At 44.1% G+C, this 22,692-nt stretch overlaps 1 protein-coding gene across 8 annotated transcripts in view; it reads left to right on the top strand.

Moving 5' to 3' along the window:
- EBF2 (EBF transcription factor 2) overlaps positions 1–22,692 on the top strand; it is a 123,102-nt gene that overhangs the window by 91,665 nt on the left and 8,745 nt on the right. For 3 of the 8 annotated variants that reach the window (XM_054650629.2, XM_054650630.2, XM_054650631.2), the window contains 7 exons: positions 8,939–9,056; positions 10,812–10,942; positions 11,838–11,964; positions 17,207–17,295; positions 19,366–19,431; positions 19,765–19,942; positions 22,049–22,234. In XM_054650629.2, the coding sequence (XP_054506604.1) occupies positions 8,939–9,056; positions 10,812–10,942; positions 11,838–11,964; positions 17,207–17,295; positions 19,366–19,431; positions 19,765–19,942; positions 22,049–22,234 (895 nt within the window). Of the gene's footprint in view, positions 1–8,938; positions 9,068–9,735; positions 9,739–10,780; positions 10,943–11,837; positions 11,965–17,206; positions 17,296–19,365; positions 19,432–19,764; positions 19,943–21,909; positions 21,913–22,048; positions 22,235–22,692 lie in introns of all 8 variants that reach the window. The other 5 variants (XM_077191648.1, XM_054650628.2, XM_054650632.2 and 2 more) reach the window with 5 other exon arrangements.

Here is a 22,692-nt window from a genome sequence, read left to right on the forward strand (position 1 = left end):
AAAAAAAAAGTTTTATTAGCTTTTTGTTTGGAGCATGAAGAAATCTAAAGAAAAATTCCTGACCAACCTAATTTTTTTCACCAGTAGTTTAAAGAGACTGCAGTGACTTCTTCACTCTGTGTTTTTTAGAGATGATAAGACGTGAGAAAAAAAGAGGTGCTCATTGTTAGGGAATTTATAGTGAGTTTTTTTTCAAGTGGCAATTTCCATAAAGAAAAGAACCAGCAATTAGTTATCATCTGCCAAGAACGCTAAAAAATCTGGAAAGCAAAAGAAAATCTCTTCTACAGCATGTAAACACATCTTGTTGGCTTTTGGAGCCAGCAAGAAGAGCTGATTGTGGAATGTCAGGAAACATAAATAATCTCCTTTTTTGGGGGGTTTTGTTCTGAGTTTGTAAAAAATCATGCCCAGGGCTCTCCTGATTAACACCTGGGGACCTGAGACATTGCCATAATACACAGAATATTGGCTGTAACTGCCAAAAGAGAAATTCTGGACCCAAACACATTGGAATATTGGAGAAATTCAGCTCCGATTTCAAACCCGTGCTGGCTACTCCCAAAAAATCCTCAAATCCTTGATGTCCATCAGATGCTGAGCTGAAGGAGGAATTTGGATCAAACTTTTTTTGGAGGGGCAGAAATCTGTCTGTGTTCTTAGCATTATTCTTGGTGTCACCTCACCCGAATGGGGATGTGACAGAGCCCTCAGATGTCCAGGGAAACCTTAAACAGGGAAGCAGAACCAAATCCTGCAGGGTCCCGTGGCTGAGGATGGAATTCCTTCCTTCCTCAGCCCATCCACCTGGCAGCTCTCCTGCATGGGAGAGAGCCTGGCCTTGCTTCTGATCTCTGTACCAAAATCAGCACTTTATTGAGGAGAATGAGCTGGGATAGACTCCTCAGCTGGGTTTTCTGCCTCCAAACGTGCCAAGCTGGGAAAACAGAGCCAAGTGAAACTCCAGGGTTCTGTTTCTCTGGGATAACTTCAGCTCCTCCTGCACCTTCAGTCCATGGGAGTCTCAGTGTGAGAGTTCAGTTCAGGCCTCCAAATTAATCAAGATCAGGCATTAAAACCACTAACTTCAGTTTAGTTTTTATCAACCCCCCCCCCCCACAAAATGTCAACCTTTTCTCAGAGTTACAGAATGAAAACCTTTGAGACAAATGACAGAATTCTTGAGGTTTTGAGTGAGAGCAGGATCTTCATTCAGGCTGCTTCAGAGCTGGACACATGGGTTGCTGAGCTTTGTTCTGGGCTGCAGAGGTCAGTGTGGATAAAAAAAGATACAAAAAGTGGCTCAAATTGCTAAAATTTGACACCTTGGGAATAACAAAGCTCCGTGTTCCAAGGCAAATTAGCCATGATGAACAGGCAGGACAATGGGCAAAGACAGCTTGTTTTCTGTCTGCCTCCTGGTTTCTAAGGACATCATCATTACTTCCCTGAACATCACCAAAGTTAGGAGTGTTCTTAAACACTCCAGTGGCCTCTGGACGCTTCTTTTATTTTTGGTTGAGTTTTCTGTTTTAAAATTTTGATAAATTCTTTTTGCCTGCTGCTTGTTGGGCATGGCCTGTCAGCAACCCTGAAAGTCAAAAGTGGGGGCAAAAAATTACTTTAAAATATTAGTGGTCTGTTTGCACACTTTGGACATGTTAATTTTCATTTCAATTGTTAAGATATTCACCAGGCAAAGTAATGAATGTGCAGAATTGTCTATTAAGTTTGAAGGGGTAGTTGTGCATCCTGCCAGTGCAGAACCTGTGAGCAGAGTAAAAGCAGGCTCAAAAACCACAGGGCAGCAGAGTGGTTTATTCATTTCATTATTTAATTCATTATGTTTCAGTCTTGGGCCATATCTAAGAATTCTGCTGGTTTTCCCCCAGTAAATTATTTGTACAGCTGTTGTTATTAAGTCCCTCCTTTTCCAGACACTTCCAAGCACTTGGCTTTCCTTATGCAAACAGAATTCTGCAGCAATGCTCATCTAAGTGTGCTTCAATTCCTATCTGTGTTCTTCTGCAGAACCAAATATTTTCATTTTCAATGGAGTAGTGCTTATCACACCTCCAGGACACATCAGGATACTCCTTCTGTGGTTATTAAACAAAAGAGCAGAGAAAATCCTTCTATCAAAGTTCTCATTTAAATCACTGCTGAAACCTGGGCCTGAAAGGGTCTTGTCCAAGAGTGTTTTTGCTCTTTAATGGAGCCTGAATGAAAGCCCAGACCTGAGGCTTTGTTGATGAGACACAAGTACAAATATGAGATGTGGAAATAGTGCCCTACAATGCATCCTACTGAGTTTTCCAGCTCAGAGCAATGGTTACTCATGATGGAAGAGCATCAAGCTAATGCTTCTGATTAAAGATGGGTGTGAAGCTGCACAGTTTGGGCTTGGCTTGGCTCATCCCCAAAGCTCCAAGGCACTGGATCCAGTGTCCAAGCCTGGCCCCAGCCTCACTTCAGAGCCATTACAAGATTTAGATATTTCATATTATACTAGTAATATATTAAGAGAAATTAAATCTTAGATTTCATGTGTATCATTAAAAAAGGGGGGTGGGTAGAGAAAGGGGAGGAAAGGTTGCATTAACATTGTGTTGTAAATTTAATGCAGCCCCAGATGCCTGAAGAGTTGTGGTTTTTTTACTATAATTCTTTAGTTTGGAGAGCAACGCCAGCTACTTTGTGATCCTCTTGCCTTCCTTTTTTAACCAAATGCAATGATTTTGTGCTGTTGAAAACTATGTTTTACATCAGAAGTTAAGGAATGTGTGATCATTATTTTAGTGAGGTTTTTTTTCCCCTTGTAGTAACATGATTTTATTGTGAATCACTTCTTCAATGTCTGTCAGTGGCTAAAGCAGGGAGACTCTTTCTAGAACTAATGGAAAGGGAATATTTCTAAAACTAAGGGGTACTTTCATAGTTACTTGATGGCTGCCCAAAACCCACAGAGATCAAGGAGTATGTCCTTGTGAATTTAACTGAAACAAATATTGGTTATTTATAAATTAAAATATTTCCAAATAAAGCTGATGGGTGGAAAACTGACGCAAAAATCATCCTAAAATTACTTATTCAAACACAGGGTTTGAGTTCAGCTCCTCTGCAAATTGAGTTTACATAGGTATTGTTAGTCAGGGCTGTGTTCTCAGTGAGGGATTCTCCCAGGAATGGAACTTAAAATAAAAATAAAACCCCCAAAACCTATGCCCTCCATTTACTGAGGAATTCTGCAGAACTTGATTGAAGCCCAATGATACTTTAATGGTAACAAGCGGTGTGTAAAGGGGGACAATAATTCTGTAGAATTAAGATGAGGCTCTTCAGCTGAAATGCTCCAGCTGGGACCTGGTGCTCACACATTAGGCTCCTGTTGGTTGGGAATTCTGTTTCCTCCAGGAGCAGTGATTAAACAGGTCCTGCAGTGCCAGGGAGGGGTAGCAGGCAGCAGACATTGGTTCTAGCAGTGGTCGGCTTTGAACCAATGTCCTTTTTTAGCAGCAAAATGAGAAAGGTCAGTAATTGCCCTCTGTTTTCAGCAGAAAACATGACATGGAATGTTTCCTGGCAGGTACCCCCCCTCCTCTAGATGCTCTAGGGAGAAAGAGAAAGGAAAAATAACAAGGTGCACCCCTGGGGAGGTTTCCTTCCTGACCTCGGAGTGGTTGGATCAGTTCATCATCAGGCACGTGAGCAGAGCTGGCTGGGGCTGGGATTTCACCCAGCTCACTCTGATCCAGAGCTCTGAGAGCTCTGTGGCACTCAGGGAAATGGAAAATGATTAAGAGGGGTGGGATGATATTGGGAGTTAGGAATGTAGGCTGTAGGAAGCAAAAAGGATGGCAAGGATAAAACATAACTGCTCTAAATGGGAATCCTGTTCAGGCTGCTGGGGAAGGAATGTGCCAGAGACCCCCGTGGTCAGGCTGGGATATGGACAGGGATCACTGAGCTGCTGGTAGAGGCGAATACTACATGGAACAATCATGATGGGGGACTAATTTCCCAGGCAGAGATTGCAAAACAAATGCAGCTGCTGTCAGCAGAGCCTGGGCCTGTTCCTGGAGCGGGCAGATTTCTTCATCGGGTTCTGACTGACCCAACAAAAGGTGATGTTATTTTATATTCTGAGTGAGTAAGGGAAGGACTGACTCAATTGCAAGAGAAAAAGTACTCAAGGAGCTTAATGTGCTCAGATCTGAAGGCCAAATATCCATGGGGAAAGAGTTCCCAGAGTGATGCCTCATCCATTAAAAACAAACCACAGATGAGATCCACTCAGTCTCAGACTGCCAGCAGAAAGGAGGCAGATTTGTTGTGTTGGGCCCCTCTGAATTCTTGTTTGGGTACAATACACTGGATTAACTACAGCCAAAGGAGAGCAAAATTACATTGGAACAGGTGCAGGAATGGGTCATTAAGGGGACAGGGGCAGGACAAGAGCTTGGCTCAAATACTTGCACTGGGGAGGGGTGGAACTGCTCTCAGAAATTACCCTCAGGAAGGTCAGGAAGGGAAATAATAATTTTAAAGCTAATGTTAAGTATAAACTGACTAGGAATAAATTTAGGCGGCGAGCCATAAATTCCCTCATCACCAGGCCTTAAAACAAGACGAGTGTCAAAGGCAGAAGGTGGAAATGGCTGCAAATGATTTTAGGAAAGCAGCTCCGTGGTTTGTCTGTGGATAGCAGCAGGAGACAAGGTGTCAGTGACCCAGGAGTGGTGTCCAAGGCTGTGTCCCAAGAACCTTCAGCTTCCCTGGGGGGAGTGTAGGGTGCCCAGTTTGCTGTCAGCCCCCAGTCTGCAGGATCAGGGTCCTGGAGAGGATTTCCCAAAGAATTCCATGGAAGTTTTGAGCAGAGTGAGGCTGCTGGCATTTTCCACATTGTTTATCTTATTCCTAATCCAACTCTGAGGCAAACCCGTCATATCCAGGCTCTCCTCCTGTGTTACTCCCTCAACCAAAATTCCTGTTGACATCAATGGAGCCCTGTCCAAGTCCAGGCAGCAGGATGAGGCCTGACATCTTTCCTTCCACTCAGCTGGAATATAGTAGTAATAATAATAATAATAATAATAATAATAATAATAATAATAATAATAATAATAATAATAATAATAATTTTAAATCCTCATAACAGGGTTTTTTATTTTTGAAAAGTTAAAATAACATGGTGCTGTGACTAGAGAGTTACAAGGGAAAGTGCATCAGGAATGCAATATTGTTTCCAGATGTACAATGTCATAAAGAATTTTTTCCACACTTGGAATGGTAACAGGAATTTTTTGAGAGAGATCATTTACACAGTGATGAGATATGTTACATGTAAGTAAATGCCTGTATGCCTGGAATGTTTGTACCATATGTCTAAATAGGTGTCTGTGACCGATACAGATTTTATATCTGAGGATGTGAATGGATTTGCATATCTGTGATTTGAAGAGCAGCACACTTTAGAATATAAAAATACTGATATAACACAGTTGGGGGAGGGAAATTTGTAGTACCCAGGTGAAGGTTTGTAAAGAAACACAACCCCCTGAGCTGTGCAGGGAGGTGAAAGAGGGGCAGTAGGGCTCAGAGAAGCCGAGTTTAAAGTGCTAAAGACACTCTGGCTGGATGTCACGGGAGGTGAACCCTCCCTGTGGGTTCTGAGCGAGGATTGCCTTACAGAAATCCACCTGGGAAACAAAAATAATGTGGATACAGCTCCAGCATTTCCCCAGGACTGCTGGGGTACCACTGCTTTATGGCTGTGGCCTCACAGTTGATAAGAAGACCTTTGCAGATTGGCAGGGAGAGCCTCAATGAGTGTGAAAACAGCTTAGAATCCTTAATTCCCCGGGGTTCTGAGGGAGATGGGATCTGTGTTTGGAAGGAAGAAGGAATAACACATTGTCCTCTCTACTTCTTTCTTGCTTGCTGTGCTCTGAAACCTCAGCAGAGGTGACAGTTTACTCCAGCTTTTGGGTGGCACAAAATCTTAAGTTTTTATGCTGTCTGTGCCTAAAATTTGGCCCTCAGCCTCACTTACCAGAACCCATGGCCTACCTGAACTATTTTGTTGTTCTCAGATCATTCCCTTTAGATTAAATTTTGCATTAACAAATGGTGTTAGGTAAAAGATCATCCACAGAGAATAGGCAAAGAAGTCCAATTATCATACACAAGAAGTGGTGCCATCAGGGCAGGAAAAGAAAAACTACCCAGAACCATTTGCCAGTGCTGTGGGCAAAAGTCAGAGTTTAAATCTCCAGGGAAGTTTGCACATCACCTTTCATCAGCACTAAATACAGGGTTTTTTAAAAAGGGCTTGGACTATTTTACGACGTTGGGAGAACAAGTGTTGTTGATAAATACGTGTTCAGGAGGGTATTGGCAAAAGTGCATAGAAATGGTTAACAAGGTAATGGTAAGAAATGTTGACCTTGATTTGTTTAGCTAAGATGTAAAGATTTTTGAAGGTCAAAGGTGTTCTTGTGTAGTGTTTTGGAGTCTAACTGTGTCTGACCCTCTAACATTAAGCTGCTGTGGCCTGCAGTTTTGAAGAGTGAAGCAAACCAGGGGGAAAGAGGGAAGGGGGAGAGAACAGGAAATAGAGTGAGGTGTTTCAGGAAGTTGTCAGGAGTTGACTGATTGATTCCAGATGGAAAGGGTCACCCTTCATGACCCAGGAAATACTCACTGGGGGAAAGCAGTTGGCTTGTGAAAGGGAAGGGCCTGGGAGTTAGAGACCATGGTGGAATGCACATTCCTCCTCCTTTTATCCATAAAACATTGGCTTTGAATCTCCAGAATAAAACAATTGTATTGGGGTCTCCATCAGGCAAGAGAGAACAGCTGGGGCAAAGTGAAGAAATTCAGTCATTTTGGTGTCCATGTTCTCACATGTCCTTTCTCCACACCATGGATGAGGACTTGGGTGGTGGTGGTGGTGTACCAATGACAAAGGTCTCTGCAGAAATTCAGTTTACAGCAAAAAAGGTCCCAAACTTTGAGAAGGTTCTGCTCCAGATCTGAACTTTGCATCTTGTCCTGTCCATGAGAATGCTCTATTTATTCACCCTGGGTCCCAGCCTGTGACAGGCCAAGCAGCTCTGGCCCTCCTGTCATGGATGGGAGACGTGGATAAAAATGGAACCAGACATGGAGAGAGGTCTAGAAGTGCATCTTCCATTCCTGCTGGCTCAGGGAGCAGAGGATGCTTAGCACTTGTCTTCTGGACTGGTTCTTGCCATTACTCTGCCATTGCTGTGGGGGTCTCTACATCTCCTACCAAAATGTGGCTCTTGTGTTGTGCACAACCTAAATGGTCATTCCAACACTGACCTCTGCTCTGGGACAGGGACAGAACCCAGGGAACAGCTGGAGCTGTGCCAGGGAGGGTCAGGCTGGAGACCAGGAAAAGGTTGGGGATCAGGGAAAGGCTGGATTTTGGGAAAGGCTCTTCCCCCAGAGGGTGCTGGCACTGCCCAGGCTCCCCAGGGAATGGGCACGGCCCTGAGGCTGCCAGAGCTCCAGGAGGGTTTGGACACTGCTCCAGGGATGCCCAGGGTGGGATTTTGGGGTGTCTGTGCAGGGCCAGGAGCTGGAATGGATGATCCCTGTGGGTCCCTTTTCCACTCAGGACATTCCATGACTCTATTCTATGTGTGAACACTTGAAGTCTGCCTCTATTCTCTCCCTGGGAGCAGGTGGGTGTGTATTTATCCCACTCGTGTAAGTGAGCTCAGAGATGTCTCTATTCCATAGTGTAACTGTATATACAAGAAACACTTTTTATTTACATTTGGTTGCAATTTAAACACTTGTCGTAAATATTTCAGACACTGGAATAATTCAGGCCTATTCCCCTTTGCCACAGTGTGTTCTGGGCTGGCCAGTGAGAGACTAAAATTTATTTCCATTGTTGAAGGGAAAATAATGAAGTGCATCTGAGTGGGCTCAGCTATGTCATGCGGGAAACGTTCCCTTTGGATGGAGTCACACCCCACCCTAATGGGAATGAGGAAATCAGTTGGCACACAAAAGCAACACATTCTGTGACAAGAATGCTTGAGAAGTATAAGAGTACAGGATGACAAGAGCCTTTTGGAATGAATTAGAGTTGTCTCGAGAAAGAAAGTATTCTTTAAGCTCGCCTAAGCCTGGGGAGGGCAAGGTCTCTCCTGCTCTGTGCTGGATAGAGTTTTATCAACAATTAGAGCTTGACATTCTCTTACCTCAGCTGTGACATCTGAGGCTGTGAAAATCCATGAACACATCCAGGGTTTGACTCTCCATGGCTGTGCTGCACTGTAGGTGTGGCAGTGGGATGGAATTAAGCTCATTTACACCAACTAATGGTCAAACCCACTCAGTCAGAGGGCATCTTCTTTCAGGAGATAAAACACTGGTTTTTTCCCAAAAGTTTGTGGTTTGAAGTCACACATCTTTATCTGGATTGATGGGATTTAGAGCTTTGGATACAGTAAAAACTAAAGTGGGATTAATTAATATATACAGTTATTTCCTCTAAGAATTCAGATTGGAGCCCAGTCATGGAGGTTGATGTTTAAAACCTGCTGCTTGGTTTGGGGCGCTCAGGCTCAGATGATTTTTCAGGAGGCACCATGTACTCACATATCAAACCCAGGCATGATATTAGGTTCTGTTTTCATGGAGTTTCCATCCTGCAGGAACTGGGTCATTTTACAGTGAGGCTTCTATACAGCCCACAGGATGCTGTGTTAAATGCAATTAATGCACTGAATGAAGGCTGAAAATATTTTCTCTCCTTCTTAAATCCTGCGGGGTGTGCTGCCATTTTACAAAACAAGGGTGTAAAATTTAGCTGAACTGAATAATTAATCCTTATCAAGTTGAATTTCAAATAAATTGTTTACCTGGCTGTTTTTCCCTTCTCTTTCTAAATATCCAGGTGGTGCTATCAACAACAGTGAACGTGGATGGGCACGTGCTGGCAGTGTCTGACAACATGTTTGTGCACAACAACTCCAAGCACGGGCGGAGAGCAAGAAGACTCGACCCCTCAGAAGGTGGGAGTTTTGTCTGGAGAGCAGAGCAGAAATTACCCATTCTTCCACTTCTGTTTGTTTTCAGGAGGGAAGGAGAGCTAAGGGGGAATTGCAGAGCCTCAGGGGGTTTGGGGAAGGCAGAGGCAGGAAAACAGTGTCTACTGCATGCAAAATATGATCCTCCTCACATCTAAGGGACTGACTCCCCATCCCCCTGCAATTTATTAATTAGTATGTACTGCAAAGATGAAAAACACAGAAACACTAAGTATTATCTAAATTTCAGCTCTCTCATTCAGCTGGGATAGATTTGATTTCAGGCAAATTAGGCAAGATGACATCTTAGTTAAACAGAGCCGTTCCAGCACAAGATGTGTATGAAAAAGTGTCACTGGTTCCCTTAAACAAACTGTGCACGGAGCCTAACGATGCGCAGAGGGAGCTGACACTAATTGATGTGAGTTTGTTTGGCTAAGCCAGACTCATGGCCAGCTCCAGGATGGGTTGGGGACTGTATTCAAGCAATTACAAATTCTTGTATCTGTTAAGTTTCAAAACGTTCGGCCCCTCCTCTCCCTCTTCGTTCCCAAAACATTCCACCTCCCTCACACAGACAGTGCTCAAAAACGACTGGAAAATGCTGGAAAGTGCTATCAGTGCCTGCTTTTCCCTCTCCTGCTGCCACTGAAAGTGAGAAGAGCTGGTGATGTTAGTAGAAAAGACAAGCAGGGATATTATTTCATTATAATGTTTTGCTGCCCCGCTTCTTAACTGTGCCCTGTATCAACCTAAAAGAAGAATTAATGAACTGGAAGAAAATGATTGAATCAGTAAAGAATTCGGAGTGGTGTTAATTCTCCCCCAGCGGGCAGTGAAATGGTAGAAGGAAAATCCCAGGATTCCTAGCCTAGGAAGCCATCCAGTTTTTCCTTGACTGATTGGATGTGATTGACTGGCTGTTCAAAGGAGTCTCATGTTTTTGGAGCACTGCCAAAGTTCCCCTCCACCTCTGACCCTGTCAACATTGGGAATGGAGTGATGGATTGACTTTGGTTATGGCCTGGAAACCATATTGGGTTCCTGATGGGATGCATAGTCCATAGGCCTTGAACAAATGGAAGAGAGAAATTAAAAAAAAAAATTAAAGGCTCTATAAAATCAGGAAAATTATTAGAAATTATCTCCTGATATGAATTGGAGGAGACATTTGATATTCCCATATCTTCTTTCGCCCATTGATAAATGTAATGAATGTGGCTCTACCTTTTTTTCCACAGGGTTTGTGTCTGTGGGATCATATGCTAATCAGTGGGTGTTATTTTGGTTTTTTAAGCAGTCTCTGCACAATCATTTAAGCATTTCATTTTTACACCCACTACAGTTGGCCTATTAGGCTTTAATGGCACGATGTTAAGTGCCACTAATGAATAGGCAAGTAATTAACACTTGCAAGGCAGAAAACAAATTTATTTATTTATTTATTTATTTATTTATTTATTTATTTATCAGCATACTGGGGTTTGTGGAGTGGTAAGAAGCCTTCATGGGTGAATGGCTGGAAGGGACTTGTCCTAGGCCTCTGCTAGCAGTGGGAACTCAGGAATTCCCAGGTGTGGATGGATGGAGCAGCTCTCCACCAGTGATGCAGGTTTTGCATCACTTGGGATGTTTGATACAGGAATTGCTCCAGGGATTTACACCCAGGCCTCAAAGCTGTTGGGGAGATAAAAAAAGACATCTTAAAGAGCTGTTTTGATGGGTTTTTGTTCTGTGCAGCCACACCCTGCATCAAAGCCATCAGCCCAAGCGAGGGGTGGACCACGGGGGGAGCCATGGTGATCATCATCGGGGACAACTTCTTCGATGGGCTGCAGGTGGTGTTTGGGACCATGCTGGTGTGGAGTGAGGTGGGTACAGCTGCCCCTCTGCCCCTGAGCTGGGGAGACTTCCCTTTTCTGAGGAGGGGTGGGGTTAATTCCTGTTCCTGTTCCATGGTGCTGTGTGAGGTGGGACACAGAAACCTGTGTGAAGGGAATTTATGGAATGTGTTTTCCTTGCTCTGTGTTATTATTGAATGATACCCAGAATAGAACTGAACAATTCTAGGTGTCTATAAAATCAAAGAAATTATTAGAAATTGTCTCCTGATATGAGCTGAAGGAGACATTTGATATTCCCATATCTTTTTTTACCCACTGTTGAAATTAATGAATGTTACTCTACCAGTTTTTCCGCAGGATTTATTGTTTACACAGGTTTATTTACATAAGCAAAGGTAGAGAAATAAAGAAAGGGTTTAAGTTTGGGAAGGAGAAAAAAAATCCATCTGGGCCCAGGAATAAGCCATCAATTAACCAATGGGCTTAACAGTACAAGTTTCTTGATGACAACTCATCCTAAAATGTGTGATCCTCTCCCTGGAGGCGAGGATCTAACTCAGGGGTATCCCTCTGCTGATCTATAGTGATAATTTTTTTTTAAAAAGAGTTTTTTCTGAGGCCTGTGATGGCAGGACAAGGGGGAGTGGTTTTAAAGTGAACAAGGGTGGACTTGGAAATGAGGATGACATTTTTTAGGGTGAGGCCCTGCTACAGGCAGCCCAGAGAAGCTGTGGCTGCTGCATCCCTGGAAGTGTGCAAGGTTGAACAGGACTTGGAGAAATCTGGGACAGAGAAAGGTGTTCACTGGGGGTGGGACTGAGTGATCCTTAGGGTCCTTCCAACCCAAACTTTTCTGTAATGTACTGGTGAAGTGAAAGGACAGAGCAGAGCCCTGATGGTGCTGTCCTGTTGCTGTTCCCAGCTGATCACACCTCACGCCATCCGCGTGCAGACGCCTCCCCGGCACATCCCCGGCGTGGTGGAGGTGACATTGTCCTACAAATCCAAACAGTTCTGCAAAGGAGCACCAGGCAGGTTCATTTACACAGGTGGGTTCCTGGGATTTGGGCTGCAGGAGCTGTGTTGGTGATTGCTATTGGTTTGAATTAATGGATTCATTAATTAATTTACCCTGTTGCTCGTCCAAGGCCACTCTGGCAGTGGTGACATTTGGGGGTGTAAGGAGGAGGTTTCATAAGGCATTTTTACTCCACATGAATATTTTTCCCAACTGCTGTTACAACATGGGTCTGCCTACAGAATATACAACCAAATATTTAATTCAGCCTGATTATATTTGAGCTTTTCTTTCTTTTTTTTTTTCTTTTTTTGGAAGGAGTCACACTAAGATTGTTTGAAACCGTTGGAAAGATTAATATAAAAATTAGCTATACATTTCAAGGGTTAATCTAACTGGCACAGTGAGGCTGCTGTGGGAGCTCATTGTGTCCTGCAATGTGTCTTTATGTCGGGTTTCTGCAGAGTGTGCTGTGCTGGCACTGCTGCACTTCTGGGGCTCTCAGTGTTTCCACTCCCAAGCGCTCTCACTCAGGGCTGCTGCAACCCGGCCATCAGCCTCCTCTCCTCTCTCCTCACCAAAATGGGACGTGTGGACTTTTCCATAAAGTTCCCACATGCAAAACTTCCTGTCAGAGTGAAGCCAGCAGGGTTCTGTAGACATGGAACCATGTGCTGGGGAGTACAGCAAAAACCCAGACAAATGGCTCGCTGAAGGGGAATGGCAGTGGCTGAACCAACTTTAGCAGCTGAAGTAAGAGATTAAATACTTCAAATGAGAGATAAAAGCCTGTTTTTAAATCACAACATAAGGAGCTGGAAGCTCACTGTGATCTCCTTGCTCGGCTTGGCTGGGAGAAGCTGGCTAACAAAGAGGAATGGGAGCGATGGATTAGCCTGGAAAATAAAACTTCAATAGTGAAAATAACAAAAGGTGACAACCACAGGTTACAGAGGCAGATTCCACGGACTCGTGGGCAGGGCAAACACAGCCAGGCATGGGGGCATCTGAGGGCAAAGGTCCCATCCCAAACGTGAACCCAGAACCTTATCAGAAAAGGGTCCTGAACCCACAGGCATAAAGAACTGAAACCTGACCCAGTGTAGGATAGTCCTGCTTGCACACTGGCTCCCAGGAACCCACAGTTCCCACTGTGGCCCAACTAGGGGCCCCCCTCAGTCTACTGTCCACCATGGTCTGAGGCCAACACCCTCTCTGAAAGCATCTGAGGTAAAAATCTCAACAGGATGAGATCCCACAACCACAACCAAGCACTCAGTCCCTGTGTGTGCCTTCATCTGGTGAGGATACAGGTTGCACACACATCCCTGTTCTGAATTGCTTTCCTTTCATCAGCTGCTCCTGGAATAAAAAGACATTTGTTCTCTGCTGTTAATCTTGCTGTAGCCTCATATTCTGCTTTTAATACGACACAAATTCAAATGCTCTGCTGCTGTAAGTGGTTCCATTATAGTTCCCTTGGCTTTAATAACACACCAGTTTATGCCAGCTGAGGGCACGTCTTGTAGGCTTTCCTAGTTCAGTTTGATCACAGCTCTGCATTTACTTTGTCACAGAGATGCTAACCTGGAAATGTGTATATCAGGGAGATTTGGAACATAATTTTCCTTGCTGAGCAGAAATCCTCCAGGGGTTACCTTGTCAGAGCAAAGCAATATAAAATCATCTGTGGGAGAGGCTGGGCTCTGGGTTGTGCTGTATCAGCCTCCGTGCCAGGATCCAGAGATGGGAAGGTGCTGGTTTGCTAAATCTTGTAAGGAGACTGGAGCTCTTGTTTTCTGCTTGTGAGAAAAAACACTCACAAGGATGCAGAGAGCTCCATAAATTGGAAAAGTGAGTTCCCTTGGACAGAAAAAGCTGAAGTGACAAAGCATTTCCTGCTGTCGCTGCTTTAGCCTGTGAAAGACATGGGGAAATAGAGAATTCCAGGATCTGAGGGGGCTGACAGGAAAACCAGAGGGGGACCCTTCATCAAGATCTGTAGTGACAGGACAAGGAGTAATGGGTTCAAACTGAAAGAGGGGAAATTTAGGTGAGATTTACTGAAGAAATTCCTCGCATTGGGAGTGGTGAGGACCTGGCACAGGTTGCCCAGAGAAGCTGTGCCTGCCCCATCCCTGGGTGTCCAATGCCAGGTTGGACAGGGCCTGGAGCATCCAGGACTAGTGGAAGGTGTGACAGCCCATGGCAGCAGGGTAGAACAAGATGATTTTTAAGGTCCCTTCCAACCCAAACCATTCCATGATTCAAACTTTGATGCCACAGGTGCCTTATCTCTGTTAACACCTTAAAGGTTGGGCAGCACACTGCAAAAACTGCTCTCCCTCTGCCACAGCTTTATGGGATCAGGATATTTCTAGAGATATCCAGACTTTGATTCTCCTGTGTTCCCTGTGCTGTGCTTTGTGGGGTGAGTCCAAGGTGAGCTGCAGAGCTGTGGGGAGGCCCTTGGACGTGGCCCTTTCCCAGCTCTGCCAGGGTGAGAGCAGCAGAGGCTGCTGGCACTCAGGATCAGTCATGCACCCTCCCCCTGCAGCCTCTGGGATGGGTGGTGGGACAGTGACCCCCTCCAGTGTCAGCACTGTGCTGGGAGGGGTCACAGCCAGGCCCTGCACAGAGGGGCAGATGCAGCCAAGTGCCATGGGAGAACTTGCTCAGCTGTGAGAATTGTCCTTCCCCTCCTATTCCAGCAAGTCAGAATAGCTGTGTTTAAGGTAAAAACACAGGTTTGAGGGGTAAAGAACATCGAAGAGGAAGCACTGTCCAGACTTTGACCCTCACATAAATAAAGTCAGGTAGTTGGTGACACATTTAGATCCATCCCTACTCTTATACAACAAATCTGTTGTTAAAACAGTCGTGCTAGGGAGAGGTTTACAGGCTCACTGATAATTTAGTTTATTCCCCAGGTGGCTTCTCTTTTTGTGCATAATTTATATCATGCCATGCCCAGTTTTTTAAACTGTTTTGGGAAGTTAAAGAGACCCCTTAAGCCTGAAACTCTGGATTTGAGGTTTGCCAAAGGGATTTTGTACCTGAGCCCATTTTCTGAGGGGTTTAATTTCAGAGATCTGATTTCAAGGAAACAATGAACATCCTGCTTGTGTGTCAGACCCCTTTATGGTCCCTGAATCCATGAACCCCAAAGCATTTGGATATAATTCCAGCATATTTCTATGTAACACACAGATAAATCACTCCTGACCCAGCAGCTCTTTCCTCACTGGAAGTGGAATTGCTGGGAAGCTGCTTAAACTTGCTGGTGGATTCTTCATCTTCGGCCTCCACTTGGGAAGGTGCAATTTACTCCTCCAAATACTTGGTACTGGTTTTTCACAGGATTTCACAACAGAGATATTTTTGTTCCATTAATGAGTAAAACCAGTAGTGGGCAATTTTGTTGCAGGCTGTACAGAAAACCTTTGTGCTGAAAGACATAATGTACACATTGATTCAGGATGGCTGAGTCCTGTGAACAATTCAGCATTGTTGGGAAATGATTTGCTGCTGTTGATCTATCAGGATGAAACTGTCCATGTCAATCCATTGGAAAAATGTTTGTTGAATGATAGCCAGCTTCTTCTTCCTGAATTAGCATTTTGCATATTCCCACTAGCTATTTTTAGTAACTTTATATCTATTTGAATCCCTGTATATTTCACATGTTTGAATTCCTATATATTCCACATTTCTTTAGCTTTAGATATATCACTTAAATGAATAGATTTGTGATCAAGAAGAGAAATGCCACATAATGATATGTAGGCTCTTGAGAGAATTGGCCTCTAATTCTCAGGATTATTGGCAACATAGCCCACCCCCCAAAAACTCCTCTTCCCAAACGGGATGTAGATTCTGTGGCTGTTGAAATGTGTATTATTAAACTCCTTGAGCAAACCAGAATGGCTCCCAGTGGAGAGCAAAGACATTCTAAGTATAGCCAAGACTAAATTCTCAGGTCTGGGTTTTCTCTGCTCAATTCCCACTTGATTATCTCCTGTAATATTTAAACTTCATGCCATGCCATAATTATTTAATAAAAAGTAAATATAAAATGTATCTCAGTGGAGAATGTGACCTTTTACCTTCATGTTGTTATACCAAAGGCAGACAGGGACAAACAGGGAACAGGGATAAACAGGGAACCTGGATCAGTGTAAAAGTCTGTCTCATGTCCTGGGCTCTTCTCCTGGTGCAGAAGATTCAGGTTCTCCTGTGTGGTGCTCAGGATGCTTTGGATCATTCAATAAGAACCATCAGCATCTCTTGTAATCAGGGGTTTTCAGCTGTGCCAGTGCCAGTTATTTTAAAAAAAGATTTTTTTCCCTCCCAAAAGAACCACAAATGGTACAGGAAGGTCTAAGTCAGCACTGACTGAGGGTAGTGCTAAAGGACTTACATATGTTACTTATTAAATGTGTCATGAAATTCTTCACAGAATCCTCAGCATGAATGTGTCATTTGTTAAAATGTGCATTCTGAAGAATGAGGGAATTCAAAGAAAATCATCCCTGTAACTGTGCTGGTGCTCAGTGGCACTGCTGAGGTGTTGGAGGCAGGCAGAGCCTGAGCACACAGAATGCTGCAAGCTGACTTTTGGGTTCTGCACCAATTTAAATTGGAGTTTGAATAATCAGAAATCCCAGTATTATTGCTGCCATTTCCTAGCAGAGACTAGGAAAGTGTCTGAAGTTTTCTGAAATCATCATCAGCGATGCCAGTAGGGCTCTGCCAGCTATTGCTAACTGAGGATCTGGGTCAAAATATCCTGGTTTATCCACCAGAGATTAAGATCATTACAGGGAAGTGGCAGCGTATGCAGAACACACAAGTGGGGAAGGGAATGTGTCTAATGAATAGCTGTGCCCTACTTCAGGACTGCAAAACATTGGGGGCGTGTGTGGAATGTGTTTATTAGAGGAGCAAACACGGCTGTCTGATTTCTGGCTCTGTAAGCAGCAGGAGAAGACCTGTTCTGGTGTGTATTTGTCTCATAATTTGCTTTATTGCTGTCATGGTTTTGCTCAGAGTGAAACATTCATCCTTAAAGGAGTATTTTGTGACAGTGCTGCTGCATCCTGCAAATTATTCATTCAGCCCTTGATAGAGGATGAGAAGTCAGCCAGGGAATAGGAGCAGTTTTAAGTGCAGAAGTCGTGATTTTTTTGTTGCCCTGTGGAGACAGAGCCATATAAAAATACATGTTTAGATACAGTCATATAATGTGGTGGGGTTTGATGTTTTCCTTCCAGCTTTAAATGAACCTACCATAGATTACGGCTTCCAAAGACTGCAGAAGGTCATCCCAAGACATCCTGGGGACCCTGAAAGATTAGCCAAGGTAAAATAATTTTAAGCATTTCACTCAGCCCACCAAATGTGCTTTTTCATTTCTAATTCATAAAAGAGACACAATTATATCTTAAATAACAATCACATCAGAATTCACCAATTAGTTGCAAATCTGGCAAGAATGGGACTGTGTGGAACCCGCAGTGATTTTTGTATGTTAGATTTCAAACGGTCTCTGTGTAATTTTGCTGCTAAACTGAGTGCAGTGAATGTTCCCAGTTCATTGTCCTTGTGTTCTGCCCTATCCCTGGTGGCACATCCCTGGGCCCAAATGCTGTGGCCATGCCAAGGGATGCACTGATCCTACACACGTTCATGAGTCCATGCAAAGGGATGTACTGATCCTACACACACGTTCATGAGTCCATGCCAAGGGATGCACTGAATCCTACACACGCTCATGAGTCCATGTAAAGGGATGTACTGATCCTACACACATGTTCATGAGTCCATGCCAAGGGATGCACTGAATCCTACACATGTTCATGAGTCCATGTAAAGGGATGTGCTGAATCCTACACACGTTCATGAGTCCATGTAAAGGGATGCACTGAATCCTACACACGCTCATGAATCCATGCAAAGGGAAAGGGATGCACTGATCCTACACACGTTCATGAGTCCATGTAAAGGGATGCACTGAATCCTACACACGCTCATGAATCCATGCAAAGGGAAAGGGATGCACTGATCCTACACACGTTCATGAGTCCATGCAAAGGGATGTGCTGAATCCTACACACATTCATGAGTCCATGCCAAGGGATGTGCTGAATCCTACACATGTTTGTGTGTCCACGTAAAGGGATGCACTGAATCCTACACACGCTCATGAATCCATGCAAAGGGATGTGCTGAATCCTGCACACGTTCATGAGTCCATGCAAAGGGAAAGGGATGCACTGAATCCTACACACGTTCATGAGTCCATGTAAAGGGATGCACTGAATCCTACACACGTTCATGAGTCCATGCAAAGGGATGCACTGAATCCTGCACACGTTCATGAGTCCATGTAAAGGGATGCACTGAATCCTACACACGTTCATGAGTCCATGCAAAGGGATGCACTGAATCCTGCACACGTTCATGAGTCCATGTAAAGGGATGTGCTGAATCCTACACACGTTCATGAGTCCATGCCAAGGGATGCACTGATCCTACACACATTTGTGTGTCCATGCAAAGGGATGTGCTGAATCCTACACACGTTCATGAGTCCGTGCAAAGGGATCCATAGAAATCCCCGGGGGAGCGGGAACGGCTGGGATTTGTCTCCGTTTCTGGTGCTGCTGCGGTGGAGCAGGTTCAGGACTCTGGAGAGCTCCGGGTCATGGAGGAGCCTCGCACTCGGCACGGCCGAGCCAGGGATCAGCTCCCGCTGGCTCCGAAGGGACTCGTGCTTTGGGGGGCTGCTCTGACCCACTGGGAGGGCTTAAATTCCTCAGGTACCTGGCAAATAACACCTGAACACAGCACCTGAACGCACCCGGGCTTCAGAGTGACCACACACAAATACTGGAGTCACTTGAGAGAATACTAGCTCATGGATTTATTTATTTAACTATTCTATTCTATTCTATTCTATTCTATTCTATTCTATTCTATTCTATTCTATTCTATTCTATTCCTCTATTTATTGTATTTATTTATTTTAGGCTAGTCTATTCTGTCTTATTCAATTTACTATTTTATTTATTTTCCCCTGTTCTATTTTATTTTACCATTTTATTGTGTTTATTGCATTTAGTTATTTGTTTGTATTTTATTCATTACATACTTATTTAATTAATTGTATTTTGTATTAATTTTTATTTTTATATTTATTTTTATTGTTATTTATATACTTTTATTTAATAATTGTAATTTGTATTTCTTTTTATTTGCTATATACTTATTTTATTGTTATTTTATTTATATATTTTTATTGTATTTATTATATATTTAATTTATTTTATTTTTTATTTATTTTCTTTATTTATTATATCTTTATTTTACTTCATTTTATTGACCAGAGCTACTTTTGCCCTTACAACACCTCTTTCCCTGTGCCCCACAGGAGATGCTGCTGAAAAGAGCTGCTGACCTGGTTGAGGCCCTGTACGGGACACCCCACAACAACCAGGTCAGGCTGCCGGGGGTGGGAGGGTGCAGCCCGGCCCCGGGGGGGTCCCGGGGGGTTCCTGGGAGGTTCCTGGGGGGTTCCTGGGAGGTTCCTGGGAGGTTCCCGGGAGGTTCCCGGAGTTTCCTGGGAGGTTCCCGGGAGGTTCCTGGGGGGTTCCCGGGGAGTGCCCGAGGGGTTCCCAGGAGGTTCCCGGGAGGTTCCTGGGGGGTTCCTGGGAGGTTCCTGGGGTTCCTGGGGGGCTCCCAGGAGGTTCCCAGGAGGTTCCCGGGAGGTTCCTGGAGGGTTCCCGTTGCTCCGTTCCTGCCTGAGCTGTGCCCCGTTGGTTCCTTGCAGGAGCTGATCCTGAAGCGCGCGGCCGACATCGCCGAGGCGCTGTACAGCGTGCCCCGCAACCCCGCGCAGATCCCCGCGCTGCCCAGCTCCCCTGCCCACAGCTCCATGATGGGCATCAACTCCTACGGCAGCCAGCTGGGCGTCAGCATCTCCGAGTCGGCGCAGGGCAACAACCAGGGTGAGCCCCGGAGCATTCGCTGGAGCTGGAAACCCCAACCCAGTCACCTTCCCAATCGCTTTTCCTGGATCTGATTTCCAGCCTCTCCTTCCCAATCGCTTTTCCTGGATCTGATTTCCAGCCTCACCTTCCCAATCGCTTTTCCTGGATCTGATTTCCAACCTCTCCTTCCCAATCGCTTTTCCTGGATCTGATTTCCAGCCTCTCCTTCCCAATCGCTTTTCCCAGATCTGATTTCCAACCTCTCCCTGTGCCCAATGGTGCCTTTAACTCTGGGCATTGCTGGCTGGGGGTCTGTGTACAAATCACCAGTGGGATGGGGCTGCTGTGGGACCCCTCTCGAGCTGATGTATTTTCCAGCATCAGTCTCATTCCATGGTGATGACAATGGGAAGCTGCCAGAAGCTCACATCCCAGGCAGCAGACACAGAACTCAATGCTACAATTCACTTTAAAAGCTTTTTGACCAATCCCACAAAGCAAAAGCACATTGACAGTAGTTCTATCCAACCACTATAAGCACATGTACCTGTGGTTAAAACAATGCTTGCTTCTTTCAAATAAAAGACCTTCTTGTAAGCCTTCAAACACAATGCACAGAGCTCCATTATTCAGCTTAGAACTTCCTAAAATCTCACTGGATAAACTTTTCTGTAGCTTAGGGAGTAATTCTAGACAAGTGTTAATACACAGACCATTGTTCTAGTTGTCCTTACTTTTCTACTTTTTACATAATTTTTCTGCTGACCAATCTCATGGCTGCTGCTTAGCTCCAATCACAGTTCTGCTGTCTCTGAGGCCTGTCTCTTGCAGTTTTCCCAAAACCCTCTGATTTTATAGATTCCTACAATGGGCATCCCAAAGGGTGGTGCTGCCCCTGTGTCTTATCTGAAATAATTTTTGATTACTTTCGATACCAACTTGCCCCTGAATTCCCTCCCTGTCCCCCTTAAAATATCGATTTTTTTGATTATATCTCTGTTTTCACAAACAGCAATGGCAGCAGCTGGAAAAAACCTCACATGGAGGGGGGAAATTTTCCATTTTTTTTAAGGCAGCTGCTTCAGTGTTAATTTTACCAACATTCATATATTGTATGTATTACATTTAGTCCAGATACACTATTAATTGTGAGGAAAACAACCCATAAAACAATGTATCACCATTGAAAGAATTTTTTTGAAAGAATTTTCATTGAAAGAATTTTCAACTTTTCTGCGTCCTGAATATTTTGATTTTTAGCACACATGGTCTGTGGTTGATCTCAATAATTGGCTGTGTTTAACACTCTAAGGCAGCAAACCCACGTAAAGTTAATTTTCTATCTGCCCAGTTAAAATCCATCATGAAGATAATTTTGCTTATTTTCCCAAGGTCTTACCAGGCCTGAATTAGAACCTTCTAATGTAAATGAGCAGAAATTATCTGACTTGATATACCTAAATATTATATCTAAATAGTGACTACTCTTAATGTAATTATTGTATCAGTCTCTTTAATGAAAGCTTTTTCTATGGAAAGACCCTTTTGCAGCTGGAATAATGATTTTATCCTTTTATGCTGGTAGCTATCATTTTAAACTCTCTTTTTGGAGTAAAAAAAGGCTAAATTTTGCCTCTCAAATATTCGTTAGCATTTTTTAATACAGCAAAAATGGGTTTTACTTATCCAGTTTATTCTTTCTCCCAAGTAGAGGAAATTAAAAGTTAAACTGCAAACTTTGTACGGGTTATCATTTCCCCTTAGTAATGTACTTGTTTTATCTGTAATTTATCTGTAATTTAACAATTCAACAATAATTTGAAGAGTAAATCCTCCCCCATTCAGTGGTAGAAAATCCCATATATTATAAATTCTACCCCAGGTAAACATAAGCACACACACTGTCTTCCAGGTCTTTGAATGAATTTAAAATTTTAATAAATCAAATTTTCTTGGGAAAATGTACAGTGGATCACTTCAAAAAGTTGGTTCAGAACTTTAACTGCAGGAAAAACCACTGAATTTTTTGGTGTTGCTAAACATTTTAAATAATCTGGATTTCAATGGCATTTATTAAAGCAGGGGATGTGCAGGAGGGAGTTCTGAAAGGTGCTTTATTTCCAGGTTACATCCGTAACACCAGCAGCATCTCCCCCCGGGGCTACTCGTCCAGCTCCACCCCGCAGCAGTCCAGCTACAGCACGTCCAGCAGCAGCATGAACGGCTACAGCAACGTGCCCATGGGCAACCTGGGCGTGCCCGGCTCGCCCGGCTTCATCAACGGCTCCCCGAGCGGCTCCCCCTACGGACGTACGGCCCTGCTGCCCCTGAGCTGTGTGCCCTGCCCCAGCAACCCCAAAGGGACCGGGGCACCCAGCCAAGGCTGCCCCAGAAACCCCAAAGGGATCAGGGCACCCAGCCAAGGCACCCCCTCTGCCCCAGAAACCCCAAAGGGACCAGAACACCCAGCCAAGGCACCCCCTCTGCCCCAGAAACACCAAAGGGATCAGGGCACACCCAGCCAAATGCTCTCTTTGGGGTTGGGTGTCTTAGGTACCAATGAGAAAAAGCTCCCATTTTCTGAGTGTTGAACTTTATTTTCCTCCTTTTTTTATCCTTATGCAGATTCCTGAGTGGCAAAGCCACTGTGGGAAATGAGGTGCAATTTGCAGCTTAATTAAGGGAGTAGCCACTGCTTTTAGCACAGAGACTTGGCAAATCCTGGGTAAAAGCCACTCTGAAATAATTTTTATGAGTTTGAAGGCATT

This window comes from Agelaius phoeniceus, chromosome 30, assembly GCF_051311805.1.
Source record: "Agelaius phoeniceus isolate bAgePho1 chromosome 30, bAgePho1.hap1, whole genome shotgun sequence".
NCBI classification, from domain to species: domain Eukaryota; kingdom Metazoa; phylum Chordata; class Aves; order Passeriformes; family Icteridae; genus Agelaius; species Agelaius phoeniceus.